This window comes from Egretta garzetta, unplaced genomic scaffold, assembly GCF_000687185.1.
Source record: "Egretta garzetta isolate BGI_Z169 unplaced genomic scaffold, ASM68718v1 scaffold534, whole genome shotgun sequence".
NCBI classification, from domain to species: Eukaryota; Metazoa; Chordata; class Aves; order Pelecaniformes; family Ardeidae; genus Egretta; species Egretta garzetta.
Window position 1 is genome coordinate 817,990 of NW_009259534.1, and position 16,887 is coordinate 834,876.

Below are 16,887 nucleotides of genomic sequence, written 5' to 3' on the forward strand. Positions count from 1 at the left end.
CGCCTAGACTCCTCTCTGAGGGAGTTTAGAAAGCAAGGGGATCTTTTCTGAACCTCAGGACTCAACAGGAGGGCCTCCCTGACAGTTTTGTCTGACCCTGTCCTCTGTGCAGTAAATAAAGTGTACCTTGCCATCGAATCTCATAAACTATTGTCGCATTTACCACTGACCTTTGTTAACTCACTGTTTTACACCAATAAACCACATTATTTTTGCCTCCCTCTCACTCCATCCGCGACAACCTCCCAGTAAGCCACAGTGCATTTCACCGAAACATGACACAGGAGCTAGGAGTATGATTTTACAGTATTTCATTTTCAGCAGAAATAATTACTACTGTTCAGCCTGAAGATCTATCACTGTGGCACAAATGCAATGATGAGGTATGGTATCTGCCAGCTTCATACAGTTAGATTCTCCAAATGAACAGCCGCGCTGTTGACAAAACTTGGCTATGCAATCAATCTTACTGTCATGAAGAGTAGAGGGAAGAAAAAAAGCTTGACATATAAAGAAAAAGAAAATGTAGGTTTGACAGACACAACCCACCCTAATCTACCCAACTATCCTTAGTGATCTATACCTTTGTGGCTTGCTCTCTTTTAATTTAAATCCCCTTTGCTACTTTATTCCTGTGTTATTAAGTTCTTGCCCCTGGTGAGCGTTTTTAATAGTTGCCCTGGATGGCTCACAACAGCTGGTTGATCTCCAAGGACTACCTCCTCAAAGAATAAGAGTAGTTCACTCTAGTGTGCAGAAACTCAAGTCAGTGTGGCAGAAGGCCAGAACAGTGCGTAAGACTCCTGACCAAGTTCAAATGCTGATGCGAAGTATGCACGAGGTTGAAGAGGGGATAAGCTACCCAGGAGGCATACAGAGACACTGACCAAGTGTTGACCAGACAATCAAGGGAAGTGATTCTTCCTCTCTATCCAGTCTTTGTGAGACTGCATTCTGAATACTGTACCCAGCTTTAGGCTTCTCTGAAAAAGACACTGAAATACTGAAGTGAGTCCAGGAGTCCTCCAGATAATCAGAGGGCTTAAGCACCAGACATGTAAGGAGAGGCTGCTGAGGGTTCTGGGGTTGTTCAGAATTAAGAAGAGAAGGCTAAGGGAGACCTTGAAGCTGTCTTATTGTTAGGAGGATACAAAGATGAAGCCAGACCCTTCTCAGAGGTGTACAGTGATAGAAGAGGAAGCAACAGACAAAAGCTGAAACATGGAAAATTCATTAGATAAAGATGTATTTATTTTATAAGCAAATACTGGAACAGGCTGCCAAAACAGGTTATGGAATTTCTACTCTTTGAAGATATTCAAAACTCAACTGGACTTGACCAGCCACCTGATCTAATCGACTTGGCTTTGAGCAGGGATTTAGATGACATGGCCTCCAGAGATCCCTTCTGACCTAAATTATTTCAGGATGCCATATAATAGTTCCACATGTCCAAGATCTCCCAGTCTTTCCCTGGGAAGTTCTTGGATGGCTACTGCAGGTAGTGATTACCTTAATTTTCAACAATGTCAGGTTCAGCCATCAGTTCAGTGTCACAAGGAAATGAAATAGTAATTAGCATTTCTTTATAAAAGTCTTGAGCTGAGGTAGAGAGGCAGAAGCATCAAGTTCAATTTAAGAAGCTATGCATAGACAAGGAATGGTCAGGCTAGTTTGCACTGCTGTACCTCAGCTATATTAGTTTTGTTCAAAAAGTAAAAACAAGAACCTTAATTAAGCACAACAGAATGTACATGCCTTGAAAAATGAACTCCTGAGATCCATGACTTGCACAGAAAATGTGAACAAGAGATGACAGAATCTGAGAATGGTTTAGGTCAGAAGAGACCTTCAAAGATCATGTAGTTCCAACCCCCCCTGCCAAAGGCAGGGACATCTTCCACTACATCAGGTTGCTCAAAGCCCCATCCAACCTGACCTGGAACATTTCCAAGGATGGGGCACATCCACAACTTCTTTGGGCAACCTGTTCCAGTTCTTACCACCCTCATAGTAACTAATTTCTTCCTTATGTCCAATCTAAATCTACCCTCTTTGAGTTTAAAACTGTTATCCCATGTCCTGTTACTACAGACACTAGTAAAAACTCTCTCTCCATCTACCTTACAAGCGCCTTCATATACTGAAAGGCTGCAGTGAGGTGTCCCCGGAAGCTTACCTTCTGTAGGCTGAACAACCCCAACTCTCTCAGCCTTTCCTCATCAACAAGGCCAAGTGCAAAGTCCTGCACCTGGGTCACGACAATCCCCAGTATTAATACAGACCGGGTGATGAATGGATTGAGAGCAGCCCTGCAGAGGAGGATTTGGGGATACTGGTGAATCAAAAATTGGACATGAGCTGGCAATGTGTGCCTACAGCCCAGCCTTCCTGGACCACTTTGCCCTTGAGGACTGTCCCCTAAGGGACTCTCTCAACCAGTGTCCTGAACAGGCCAAAGTCTTCCCTCCAGAAGTCCAAGGCAGCAGTTCTGCTGACCCCGCTCCTTACTTTGCCAAGAATCAAAAACTTATCATTTCATGGTCGCTATACCCAAGAAAGCCTCCGACCACCACATCTCCCACCGGTCCTCCTCTGTAAACAGCAGGTGAAGAGAAGCACCTCCCCTGGTAGGCTCAGTTACCAGCTCTGTCAGGAAGTTACCTTCTACCCACTACAAGAAGCTCCTAGACTGTTTCTTCTCTGCTGTGCTGTATTTCCAGCAGACAGCTGGTAAGTTGAAGTCCCCCATGAGAACAAGGGCTAGTGATTTTGAGACTTCTTCCAGCTGCTTGTAGAATGCTTTATCTACCTCTTCATCCTGGTTGGGTGGTTTATAACAGACTCCCAACAGGATATCTGCCTCGTTGACCTTCCCCCTCATCCTTACCCATAAGCACTAGACCTTATCATCACAATCATTAAGCTCTATACAATCAAAATACTCCCTAACATACAGAGCCACCCCACTGACTCTCCTTCCTTGCCTATCCCTTCTGAAGAGCTTATAGCCACCCATTGTAGCACTCCAGTCATGGGAGTCATCCCACCATGTTTCTGTGGTGACAATTAAGTCGTAGCTATCCTGCTGCATGATGGCTTCCAGCTTCTCCTGTTTGTTGCCCATGCTGCATGCATTGGTGTAGGTGCACCTGAGCTGGGCTATTGATTTCACCCCCAACATCAGCATGCCACCCGTAGGCTCCACTCTATCGAGCCTGGTCATATCCCCTTCCCTCTTCGAACCTAGTTTAAAGCCCTCTCAATGAGCCCTGCCAACTCATGAGCGAGAATCCTTTTCCCCTTTTGAGACAGCTAAACTCCATCTGTCACCAGCAGGTCCAGTGCTGTGTAAACCTCCCCATGATAAAAAAAAATAATACCAAAATTCCACTGATGGCACCAGCCTCTGAGCCACATGTTAATCAGGTGAGTTTTCCTGTTCCTTTCAGTATTCTTCCCTGCCACAGACAGGATTGAGGAAAACACTACCTGTGCTCCTCATCCTTCAACCAATCGCTCCAGTGCCTTGAAGTCCCTTTTGATCGCTTTTGGACTTCTCTCCACAACCTCATCACTGCCAACCTGCCTAGGTTGTCCTCAACGCAAGGAAGTTATCCTCAATGCACTCCAAGATTCTTCTAGACTGCTTGCAGCTTGCTGTGCTGCTTTTCCAGCAGATGTCAGGGTGACTACAGTCCCTAGCAAGATTAGGGCCTGCAAGTGTGATGCTTCCTGTAGTTGAAGTAAGAACGCTTCATCGACAACCTCCCCTTGATCAGGCAGTCTGTAGTAAACACGAACCACAAGGTTTCCTTTGTTGGCTTGATCTCTAATTTTCACTGATAAGCTCGACCTGTACACTGCTGTTTTTCAAAGACAGCTCTCTGCAATCAATCCTTTTTTTTTTATGTAGAGGGCAACCCCTCCACCTTTCCTTCCTTGCCCATCCTTCCTGAACAGTTTATAGCCATCAATTGCAGCGCTCCAATCACGTGAATCATCCCACCAAGTTTCAGTGATAGCGATCAGATCATAGCTTTCCCGCTTGCTGCACAGTGGCTTCCAGCTCCTCCTGTTTGTTACTCATGCTGTGTGCATTGGTATAGAGACACTTCAGCTGGACTGCCAACTGTCTCACCTTTCTCGTGGAAATTTTTTGGAGGGTTGGGGTCATTCCTCACTACTCCGGTAGGTGTGCTCATCCACCTTGGTGCTTGTGAGTGCATTAGTGTCATGACTTTGCATCCCAACCCCCAAGTTTGTTAGCTTAAAGCATGATTCACTGCCAGCCAATCTGTCGGCAACACTTTATGATCTCTCCCAGTACACAAAGTAGGGTCAACAGGTGAAAAACCGGTAACTAGTTCAACATATACAAAAAGACATGACACTTCATATCACATGCAATTAAGCTGGGAGCACAGTATCACAAAACACTGTGAAAATACACTTGTGTTGCATCTCTGCATGGCCTTTCTGTTCTCCTAGAATTTCTCAGGTATCTGACACTGGCTGCTGATAGGAACAAGGCACAGATATAAACAGAATGCTTTGTGTGGTCTAATACAGCCATTCCTGTGCACAGAGATAATCTGTATCACTGACCAAACTATTACTGCACTTTCAATACAGTGACCCCAAACCTCAACCAAAAAAAGTGTCTTTGGCAGGACGGGAAAAAAAATGAAGTGCAGAAAGAGGGAGGAGGCAAAAGGAGAATGGTACTTAAAAATACAGTTGCTATTTATAGACATTGTTGAGATTGTTTTGAAACAGAAATCCCTGTGGGAATGGTATGATCCTTGAATCTTGATGTTTACATTTTTTTCTGTACAATTTTGAGCCTGCTGTACCTAAGATGTACATACCTAAAAAGTAATCATAGCCACAGACAGAATTTTCAGCCATAAACAGAAAATAATTTTTTCAATAAAACAATACAAAATGCTGGTTACATATTTGATATACTAGTCAGATAAAAACTAAAGCAGCATCTTTTTAAAGAAATACTTGCTCTTGTTGATAAGTTAAGTCCCCACAGATGGGACAGCAGACAAAATTCCATGGTAGCTCATACAAAAACTGGTCACCAAGTTCAAACAAAGCCAGTACAGGAGACAAAAACCTGATAACACAAATGCTGACTTGTCTGGATGACAACCACAATATTATTATGAAGACTGAAGTAATTTTACTTCTAAAATATTCCAGCTTCTTAAAGAAATATTTGAGGAGGTACCTCTGTAAATCTGGATTCTTACACAGCCATTTTGAGACATTTTTAAAAGATAAATTTGCATAAAGAACATAGGATTTTTTTTTTTACAGTTAAGACTATTTTTTCACCAGCTGTAACTAGAAGTTAAATTCCTCATAGCCACATTATATTTGTATAAACATCATTTACACAGAATTATTTTGTCAAGTACTTACGCAAAGGATTTTGCCCTTCGCTGGCATAGTACTCATACATCCCACTTTTGACAAGAGTATCGTAGTGGGGCAGGAAGTCGATTCGCTCCTTGGTTGCCGAAAGCAGCATTTGATCAACTGACTGTAGCAGATATAAAGTAACTCCATCTTGAACAAGTTCGCCTGCAGTGAAGATGAAATATAAAATATATTGAAGAGCATTCACTGTTCGAGTGAACTTCTGCTCTCAAACCATGTACAGGTTTAGCCTCAGGTAATCTCTGTATTTTCTTAGGCATTGACTACTCAGCCTCCTAGCAACAACATTTAATTTAAAATCTTTTCATGTTTCCAAGCTTAATATTGCAAGTTTTCTCAGGTGAGACAGCCATTTACTTGCCACTTTTTCCTATCATTTACAGAATTTGTGATGGAAGGTAAAAAACTACCTTGCATAACTGTCATCATACTATTGAGTAGTTGTTAAAAACTTGCTTGCGAAAATCAATTTTGTAACAATTCTTGTCAAACTATTACAGGATTTGTACTTCCACTTAATTATTGTATGCCATAGTGTATAACCAATCATCATGTAGTCTTTAGAATCAATGTAAGAAATAGCTTTATTTCTTTTGCCATCTAAGATACTTACTGAAGTTGTCTTCTGTAATTTCCTTCCTGTTTGTTGTGGTGATAACAAAGTTTTCATCAGTAGCTATGCCAAATGCCTACAAAAATTGGAGGTTATTCAGTTATGGTAACTATGTACTCCCATAAAGTATTCAGATAATAGAAAGACTGCTACTTTTTTTCATTTCACTTTGCCACAAACTACTGAGAAGTGACCAAATATTTTTCCTGTATTAAGTCAGAAGTAGAACACAGTTTAATTCCAGAACTTAAGTTCATTTGTTTTCTCAACTTAGCCAAAACTGCCTGTATTAGAGTAGTGTGGTTTTTTAATTGCTTAAAATACAGTCTAGCGAGCAACAAGAATTTTAAGGAGGAGGAACTATCTTACAGGTCACCTGAGGAATGAGACTGAACAGCTCTACTTCAGACTGTGCAACTACAACAACAATAGAGGGAAACCCATATTTACTTGCATTCTTTTGAGACATTAAACCAACCAAAGATTTCTTAATGTTGGATAGACATTAAAGTCTTTGTTCTTCAATTATATCATATATCTAAAAAAAAAAAAATAATCAGGATTTCTTTTAGAAATTCTTTACCGTTAAAATACTGAAGTGTATTCTTTTGAACCTAAACAATCTTTGCCACTTTGCTACCAACTTTTGAGTATGTTTCTGTACCTTTGGACTTTTTATCCTGCTTTCTACGTACATTTATATGCCTCTACATCTGCCCTCATTTTTGCACCCTGATGTCCAACACTAATCTCTTTCTCAAAATAATAAACTAAGTATCTGTATTTTCTCCTGCCTTTCCAGGTCTTTGAAACACAAGTAAAAGTCAGCTCTGGTCTTGTTTAACTCCATCAACACCTTCAGTCCTGTGGTCACGACTCCGGACAGGTGCTTTCTGCACTTTTACAATCTTCCCTGAAGTTCTTGTATTCCCTATATCATCTTGCCCTCATAATTTCCTTCTTTCCATCCCTAGTACCCAGACTCACAAAAGTATTTTTGAAACACTGCTTAAGGTTTCATTAAAAGTCTGCTTTCCATCTTTCAGTTACCTTCTCCTTAGTTGTGACTATGTTAAAGACAGTTAGTATCCATCAGAAAAATTAGCAAAATTGTCAAATTTCACATAGCACTTGGTGCAAATCAAACAAATGGAGACGACATGAAGAGACTGATTCAAACTTGTCCCGGTTTTGTCTGGGATAGAGTTAATTTTCTTCCTAGTAGCTGGAACGGTGCTGTGTATTAGATTTAGCATGAGAAAAATGTGGTAACACACTGATGGTTTAGTTGTTGCTAAACAGGGCTTACACTAGGCAAGGACTTCTCAGCTTCCCATGCTCTGCCAGGTGCACAAGAGGCTGGGAAGGGGCACAGCTGGGACAACTGGCCCAAACTGGCCAAAGGGGTATTCCATACCATACAACATCATGCTCCGTACATAAACTGGGGAGAGTTGGCTGGGGGGCACCTATCGCTGCTCAGGATGGGCTGGGCATTGGTCAGCGGATTGCAGGCAATTGCATTGTGCATCACTTGTTTTGTATATTCTCTTTTTATTATTATTGCTATTCTCTTCCTCTGCTGTTTTATTAAACTGTCCTTATCAACCCACGAGTTTTACTTTTTTTTTCATGATTCTCTCCCCCATCCCACTGAGGGCGGGGGCGGGGGGCGTGAGCAAATGGCTGTGTGGTCTTCAGCTGCCGGCTGGGATAAACCACAAAAACAAGACTTAAGAGTCTGGAATAATCACTCATTTTTAGCTCTTCTACCTTCAGATCACTTCAGCTTAACCTCTCACATTACACAAATTTCCACATAGCAAACCTGTGCAGGAAAAAAAAATTGCTCAGAGCAAGGAAAATAAGCAATAAAAATTATGGATATTATAAAACTAACACCCTACCATGCCATTCAAGGTTAACCATTAATACAAAGTAACTGGGGAGTTTTACATTTGAAAGCACAGATAAGCATATTTTCCCTCCAGGTATAATTATAGCTTCGCTGTTTTTTCTATCTCCCAAAAGCTCTTCTGCTCTCAAAACCTTATGAAGAGTGCAGTATTTACTTTAAGGCAGCAAGAGGTTAGGAAGAGGTAGTGCCTGCACAAGACAGCAGCCTGCTAACCAAGCATGAGCAGCCCCCTCCTTCTGGTCCTCTCCCCCATTCCATGGGTGAGCCTCAACTAAGCCGACTGCAGCAGCCTGGAAGGCAGAGCTGCATTTCCTGGGCGAGCCCAGCATTACCATATCTACTGGCAAGAGATTCTTTCTGCTTCTCTCCAAATGGCTGTCATTTTGAGATAAGCTACTAGGCAAGTAGTAGTCAAGTTTGACAGTTCTAAATGCAGATAACCTGTTTTTCTTGTCCATGATGGAATTTAAGCGGCCACATCCTTTGTAAACTTTGGCCAACTTAGAAAAATTCTCAGTCTGAAAGCTTCACTTGTAAATAAGACCTATTTGTTTTACTTCCTCTAAAAAAACCTATACTTCGTTACCCCAGCCCCTGCCTTTTCCCTCTATCTCAGGTAACAGTGAGGTGGCTGCACAGTTGTCCCATTATGTGGATGTGGTCTCCAGGAAGATGAGCTGGTCATCCCTGAATAAAAGTGAACCTACTGGGTAATTTACTTGAACAGCTGAAGAAATTTCATTTGATTCTGATAAACAATATTTGGTCAAATGTTTCATTTCTCACTAAGATTTTCGCAGTATGAGACATGGCACCTTTTGCTGACTCTTGATATAAAGTTCAGGTTTCACTGCTGAGCCCCTTTCAGCCTAGCATTATGCCCTTTTTCAAATAAGCACTGAAGATATACCCAATTCTTGACTTCAGAAGACTCACGTGACAACCTAGCAGTACATTCAGATTATAAATCTGTTGGTTATTCTTTTGCGAATTGCCCAGGTGCACAACCATGATCTACCTTTTGATGTCATCAAAATCTTGAAGAGTTCATCAAAATCACTGTACTCAGAAATGCCTCTGCACATTCACAATGAAAGCATGTTTGAAGGTTATTGTGCTAGAACAGCTAAGCAGAAAGATTTTATTTTGGGGAGGATACAAAAGAGAAGACTTTGGGGAAAAAACAGAGACAACCTCCAAATGAATCCACAACCTAGAAGAAAAAAAAAAAAATGTTCTCTAAAAAGAGAGGTAGATATGTGAAAAGACATGGATTCCTAAACTATTGGTTGCATATGATCACTACATGCAAATGCAAAAGTCAAAACGTTGCAAAGATGAACAATTATATGCATACAAAAGAAAAAGCTACCTAAAACCTAAAAAGTATAGAAGATTATATCAATGGACCAAAATTCTAATAGTTTGGGAAGACAAGCATAGCTGTTCACTAAGAGCCATTTAAATAGTTTGCTAAGCCACACTTGGAGGCATACTGAGCGTACACTGCAGGATTTTGGTCCCACAGGGCTGTAGGGGTGATCAGTGAGGAGGTGGCCACAAATTGCCCTAAGCCAGTCATAGACAGAGCCAGATGACTCTCAAACTGATAAAAACAACCCACTGCGCATCAAAATTTCAACCAGAAGTGTACATGGTGCTTCTGTTCAAACATACTGGGGAAGAAATAGAAGAGACAAACGAGAAGCAACAGAGGAGGTGCATCAGAGGTGACACTGCCAGGGACTGCGCTGGAGACACACTGAAAGGAGGTACTCCATGCCAGAGCAGGGATGGTCCCACCGGTGCTAGGTAGGGCCCACGAGTATCCATGTCAGGGCAGGGAATTTCCCCTCTCTGTCCTCCCACTCCCACAGGGCTGTAGCCTGTGGACAGCCCACTAGAGCAGCACAGCATGAAGGAGGAGTGGCATCAGAGGGAAACCCTGCACATGACCCTGGCCTCTCACACTGCCTGTTGCCTCAACAAAGGAATTGGGATTGACCAAGCATTGCACACGGGGAGAACAAGGGAAGCTTAAACTAGGAATGTGGGAAGAGAGGTGTATGAGAGAAGATGAGCTTGGGGAAGAGGGAGGAAAGGCATTTCCCTGTTTGTTTAATTGCCCTCCCAGTCAATAATCAAAAGTTTGTATTAACTGGCAATAAGTTAAATTAAGGAAAATTCCCTGAGTCGAGCCTGTTTTGCCCACAGTGGGACGTCAGTCATTATATCTATGAAATGATATATAAGCCAAAAAGCTGTCTTTGTTCAAACAAAAGAAATGCATTCTTTAAAACTGGAGGCTCAGTCTGGAACACTGCCTATGTTTCATGATAAATAAATAAAGCTAATAGCACTCAATTTGTTGGTGGATGTTTATGACAAGAAATTAGTATAATGCTAAAAGGTAAGAGTTTGAAACAGCCAAATGAATGCCAGATGCCCAAGAAGCTTTCACCAGAGCAATTTTCAGGTACGATATATGAAAGTGTGAATGAACTGTGATCTCCCTAACCCTTAAATCTGAATCAAGAAGCAAGATTCAATTTATATACTTGCTTCAGCCACAGGTTTTATTTATAAACTAAAAAAAGAAAAAAAACCAACCCTCAAAACAAAACACAAGCCCACAAATCACAGACAACTCCTCAGCAGCTAAGACTCCTTCAAACAGGCCTGAGTTTCTTTGCACTTTCACACATTAGCCCATAAGCACCAAAGCAAATTCTGCTGCTCTTTGATCTCACACGCTGCGAGGCTTACCTGGCTAAGTCAGCCAGCTAGAACACTTAACATGTCAACATAAATTTCACCTTTAGCTTTACCATCTGCCTTGGAGAAGGTGTTCAACAACCAAGTGTTCAACTTTGTGTGTATAGCACAGCTAGCAATAACATGGATAGGCTTGAAACAGTTAAGTGAAGGAGAAATAAGACACTGCAAGCACAGAATTGGTCTGCTTCCAGTGGTCCTCCAGTCTATTGCCATAAAACAATTTCTGGTGCTAACTTTTCAAACTAAAGGAATGGAACAGTCTCACACATAACAGACATAAAACTGAAACTACAGTATATTTAGAAAAGACATGTAACCCCTTGCAATCCAAACTTTTCTAACACAAACAGTTGTTTCCTACAGTAAGCAACTTCCGTACCTTTAAAATGCTCTGTCTCCTCCTAGGGTAACCATTCTCAGCAGGCAGACACAAAGAAATGATGTGAAGAACTGGCCTCAGAGCTTGGCGATGTAGCCAAGGGATAACATAAGCATAACAGCCATGCAGCCACCTTCCACAAAGCAGCACCTAGCCCAGAAATAATTTTCTGGCTAACAGAATTGTATTACCAATGTGAACCTCTTGAAGGCGACCTAAACCGTATCAGTAAAATGTAAAGAAATCTGGCAATGGCATTTTCAATGCTGTCCTTTATAGCTACTCATTTTCACAAAATTCATCTATGTACCTCAGCTACCTAATGTGATAAAAAGCAATACAGCTTTACTTTGAGTATTTCACATTGATCCAGCAGTTCCTTTGCAGGAACTTGTTCAGGAATCTAAAAAAGGAACCTAAATGCCACATCCAAACTCTGAGAGGGCTGTAGCCTTCTGTAACTTCACATGTGATTAACTGAATGTTCCATCCTATTTGCCAATTTATCACCTGAATGATATAAATTTATCAGTTAGCTATCCCACTTTATGCCACATTAAAAAGAATTATCCACCCAAATTGAGAGAAATCGTAGATCAACAAATGGATGAAACTATAAAACACATTTAAGGAAAAGGGGTTTATTCTCAAATTACATATTTTCAAACCAAGAAGTATCTTTCAGTAGTGCTTATGCATACTGAGATATTTGGATCATCTCTCTCCATTATTCATACAACTAGATAATATTAAGGTCACTCACACAACTTAACAAATACAAAAACTAAGATACAAAAAGATTAAGTGAAGACAAAGACCTTGCTGGCAGTATTTGGGAACAACTATGCATAACTCATAGGAGTGCTAATCAGATAAACTTTTCTAGTCCACAGTTGGGGCAGTTAGTCTCAACATGATGACAGCCTGCTGAGGATCTGGTGGTGAGGGTCCAGTACTGAGCACTCATGGTGGCACAGCAAGTATCATCTTTAATCACAGTCTGAATGAGCTTGCCCAGTATCAGAACACAAACATATATCACCTTTGGAAACCAACAGAAAGGGGATCCAAAAGTCTCTAGAAAAGCAGTTGCATTCAAAAAAGATAGAAATTATTTCTAAGCATTTCTTGGAGCTCAAAGCAGAGTTGTATATTACAGAAATATAGAAATACCCCACAGCCCATATCTTCTGGGCAGATGGTCACTAGAGCCAACCTACAGACAAAAACCAGCACAGAACACTAGTGTTCTAAAACATTTTCCAACTACCCTTTATTGATGGAGTCACCTACATCTAAAGAACAAATTACAGAAGACAGTATTTGCAGAACTTTAAGTGCCTTGTCCTCTGTCCTACTTAAAAGTTTCACTACTTTCAGAAGTTCAATTGATGCACTTTAAATATTTACAAAATTATATCAATGAAAGTTGTTAAGAAGTGTTAAGAAGGTTCAACAGAAACACTAAGAACATTGCTATCTATCACAGGATCCAGTAATAAAAGAAAATTTTATGTGGTATCTTAAAGTAAAGCTTTATCAAAATTTTGGTGAAAAAACAGAGAGAAAAAGGAGAGGGAAATTGCATGACAGAAGCCACATACATAAATCCATGAAATCTTGTTCAGAACAACAAGTTCACTCAGACACCTTTTCAAGATCTGCAAGATTTAACAAGCGGGGGACTCTAGAATTTATGCAAAGAGCATGCTGTCATGACTAGACTTATTCAGAGTCTAAACAAATACAGTAATTTTCAGCAGACCTTCACAAACCATTGTGTCTAAAAGCACAATCACAAATATTCATAAGTGCAACTATCAGCCAAATTTTTGACACCTCAGCTCCATACAGCTTCTACCACGAAAATACTTTGTATGGCATCACTTGTTAAAGTAACAAGAATTTGGAAGTGACTCTGCAAAAGCAAAAAATACTTGGTCACATCCAAGAAGCTGCACCTGGACAACTAATGCTGAAGGAATGAAGATACTCTGCATCTGACCGTGTCACCAGCAATCAAATTTGAGCAGCAAATCAGTCAACACATACCTTTGTGCACCTACTACCTTACTATGCAAACCACATCCTCCTTCCCACTGAAGTGACTGTCAGTAACAAAGATGTTACAAGTGAAGCCTGAGATAAAATGTGACACTTTTGGATAAAACTCACAATATTGTTGCATCTTACATATACCTTAACAGCACTTCCAACAGTTTCTTTAAAAATCAAGGAAAAATTTGTTTTGTGTATGCATGGCATGTTTGAAATATATTTGATTTTTGTTTCTGATTATACAGAACCTCAAAAAGTGAGTAAATGAACGTAGATTTTATAATACAAAAATGTAATCATTGCAAGATGGATTGATTTCATCATTAAGAATGGAAGTACATTCATTGAGCAAATTTATTGGAACAATAGTTCCAATAGTAATTAAATACCTCTTAAATACATTTAAGAGTTACCCTCTGGCGATACAAACTGCAGGAGCTGCTAATACTTTGTCACTGATCACAAATAATTTCATTATACATTATTTATTAGGCATTGGCAAACAAATATTCACAGAAAAAAAAATTTACACTTATTTCTTGAGTTTCCACCACAGCCATGCTTCTTCTCCGTACTCCCTCTTAATGAACACCCTCTTTTGCCTCTTAGCTTATTGATGCACTGGAATTTATTTTGCTGAACTGGCAAAATAATCCGTTTAAGTAGTAGGTAGCCTGTTACGATACAATGGGAAGCTCAACAAAAGATGTGCAAAATATTAAAAGCAAAATATTTCGGTGTATTGCAATGTCTGAATTTTGAGTATTTACTTAAATGACAGATATTTACTTTCTATACAGATTACAGATCTATACTCCCTATATATTTTTTCAAACAAGGAGGTCATAATGATGAAAAGTTTCAAAAGAATTAAAGAAGCATTTACAAATTTGTTCAATTCTTATTTCAGTAGTAACACTAATTTTAGTACCATCAGCTGTCTTCAGATTAGTACTTCACCTCAAAGCCTCTCAAAAATGCCTTCACACATAGCAAAATACCTGTGCAGCTTTCAGCACAGATGCCTTTTTGCTTTGAAAGCAGCATGACCTCCATAAGTGCCTGGCAGGATTCCTGCCAGCTTAGCAACAAACTGAAGTGCTCCAGCTTCACTGTGTACCTGGACAACGTGGGCAAGGGATCCAGGATGAGCTGCCATCAAAGTTTAGCTCCATTCTGCTCACTGCAGGTAAACATTTTCCAATTATACTCTAAACATCAGGACAAGCAGTGGGGCACAAACCTAACAGAAGACAAGAGGAAGGTGTACAAGCAATAGTACTCCCAAGAAAAGGTGAAACTCCATATTTAATTCACTTATTCACCTTAAAACTTCATGGTACTGGGGACTGAAATTACATGACTGCTCCACATATGCTTGACTGTTCAAATGGAATAATCGAGGTAACAGATCATTTTTAATTAAGAAGTTTCTGCTTTAGGTTCAGTCACTGCAAGGAAGAAGAATAAAGACTATGCTCCAACTTCTTTTATAAGAATTTTTTTCCTAATCTTTCCCCCCTACAGACACACTCAGAAGGAAAGGCTAATTTGTCAGTATATAAAGCCACATACAACCACATTGACATGCATTAACTTCTTGTTAGGGGACAGTAAAAAAAAGCAGTGACAACAAATATTTGCTTCAAAAAACCCCACAAAAGTTTCAAAAATTCATAAAGAATATTATAATAATAATGGAGGAATATTTTATGTGACAACAGACAGAAACGACATGAATCAGCTCCTAAATCAACCTCTCAGTGGCTTAATCTCTTGTCTCAAGAATCAGTTGGTTTGCTACACAAACAGAAAAATATCTTCTCTCTGCATTATGAAAAAAACCTAAGGCTCAGAAGTAGCAGCCTAAGACCATGCCTTCAGGCATTCAAATATTTTCAATTCAGAATCTTCACATACCGCAATCAGGTTTAATTTCATTATTTTTTCAAGATTTACATTCTCCTTTGACTCCTACATATCCAGTTATAGCCCAAGGAATTCTCTTACACCACAGGAAGATGTTCACAGCAGAAATAGTTCCAACAGCTTAATATTTCTGGCACCCTTGTCAGACATTACCACCCCCACAGCCCAGTTGGCAGACTGGAAAATGTATGTGCACCTTTGCTGCTACAGTAGAATCATTCAGTCACACAACAAACTGCCAATGAAAGTCAATTTAAAGCTGAGCTTGCACTGAGGTTGAGCCACCGGAAAGGATACCCATGGAAAGAACATAAGTGGCATTTGCTTGATCACACACTCAGATGGTCTCTAATAGCTTTTATTGGAGAAAAGTGAATACAACATTCTGCTTCATCTTAGTCTGAACAATTCAAAACTTGCTTATCAAAAGAATCTTTCTTCCTGAACTTTCATCACTTCCCTGACAGTTTTCAGCACCACGAAGTGCGGAAAGTCTGTCCCTATCAGGTGAACCCATTCATTGCCTTTTTTCCTGAAAGCAGTCAGTCACAGCTTTCCAAAGGCCAGAAATTCGGCACTTTGGAGTACAACACCCAGAGAAACACAAACAAGGCGCAAAACTCCTGGAGGCACCAAGATGCCAGAATGCTCTTCCAAAAGCCCAACGAGAACCCGCACACACTGTTGGTGTGGGAGACATCAGATACCAAGCTTTCTGGACCTCAGTCTGTCCAGTTTTCACTGCACCAGCACTTGCCGGCCAGGTCAAACTATCCGTCTCCGCATGCTTTCAGAGTTTGATGTCCCATATGTAAGATGATGAAAGCTCCAAGGTGCAAAGAGTCACCACACTGAAATTAGCTGTGACAGAGGCATCTCTGACTGAACTCGAAGACAGCCACCACATTACTGGAGACTGCCTTTCTCTAAGGGAATGATCATTTGAAGTTTTTGTTGTGCAAATTTACAAAAGCACCAATTCTACTAGCCTTAATACCCCAAAACAGCCACCAGGACTGGTGATAGGGATTATGGTGTTGAGACAGCAAGAAACTACACTTGAAAATTTTACTTTCACAGGCACAAAATCCAAACACACCAGGTTCTGCTTTGCAGTGCCAGACTCTTCAAATGCTATGTTGCACATCTGAGCGGTCTGTCCAATGGCACTGAAGTACCAACTCCACAATGTCAACACGTTTTTCTGATAAGAAGATTCTGAAGCTGTTTGTAACCAAGATTTGTCACATCTTGTGATGATGGCTTATTTCTGTATAAGACTGAAAATATGCCAAAAGCTCTAGAACCATTGAACACCATGAAGATGAACGGAAAGAGAAGTCACTGGAGCGTGCACATATATGAAAAAAGCCATGAAAATAAAGACTCCCTTGTCTGTAACAAGTTGCAAATTAGTGTTAACCTCAGCCCATCAATTAATTATAAAACCAAGACAAAAGATGGGTCAATCATCAACTTATTTGCCCTGAATACTGAAACTACAAAGTAACCTTGCAATTCACCCGCTAGGTACAGTTGAGATGGGACACATTAAGACAACGCTTGCGGGAAATCACGTCATACTTACAATTACTCATAGGAGATACCAACCCTATAATGGTGCTCCATTAAGGAGGATGTTGGTTCTTAAAAGGCCCTGAACCCACTCCACTATCTAACTTCTCAGAATGTTACATTGCACAAAGTGTACTGATTTCTGTCTTCCTGGAAGCAGTCATGCGTGACAGCTATTCCTGC

The 16,887-nt window shown here is 40.4% G+C and overlaps 1 protein-coding gene across 5 annotated transcripts in view; it reads right to left on the minus strand.

Moving 5' to 3' along the window:
- SMCHD1 (structural maintenance of chromosomes flexible hinge domain containing 1) overlaps window positions 1–16,639 on the minus strand; it is an 87,343-nt gene extending 70,704 nt beyond the window's left edge. For 3 of the 5 annotated variants that reach the window (XM_009637643.2, XM_035893193.1, XM_035893195.1), the window contains exons 1-3: window positions 16,229–16,637; window positions 6,068–6,143; window positions 5,437–5,598 (exon numbers count right to left, since the gene is read on the minus strand). In XM_009637643.2, the coding sequence (XP_009635938.2) occupies window positions 5,437–5,598; window positions 6,068–6,143; window positions 16,229–16,276 (286 nt within the window). In that variant the 5' untranslated portion in view covers window positions 16,277–16,637. Of the gene's footprint in view, window positions 1–5,436; window positions 5,599–6,067; window positions 6,144–14,320; window positions 14,375–16,228 lie in introns of those variants that run through there. The other 2 variants (XM_035893194.1, XM_035893192.1) reach the window with 2 other exon arrangements.
- Between the last annotated feature and the right edge of the window lie 248 nt (window positions 16,640–16,887).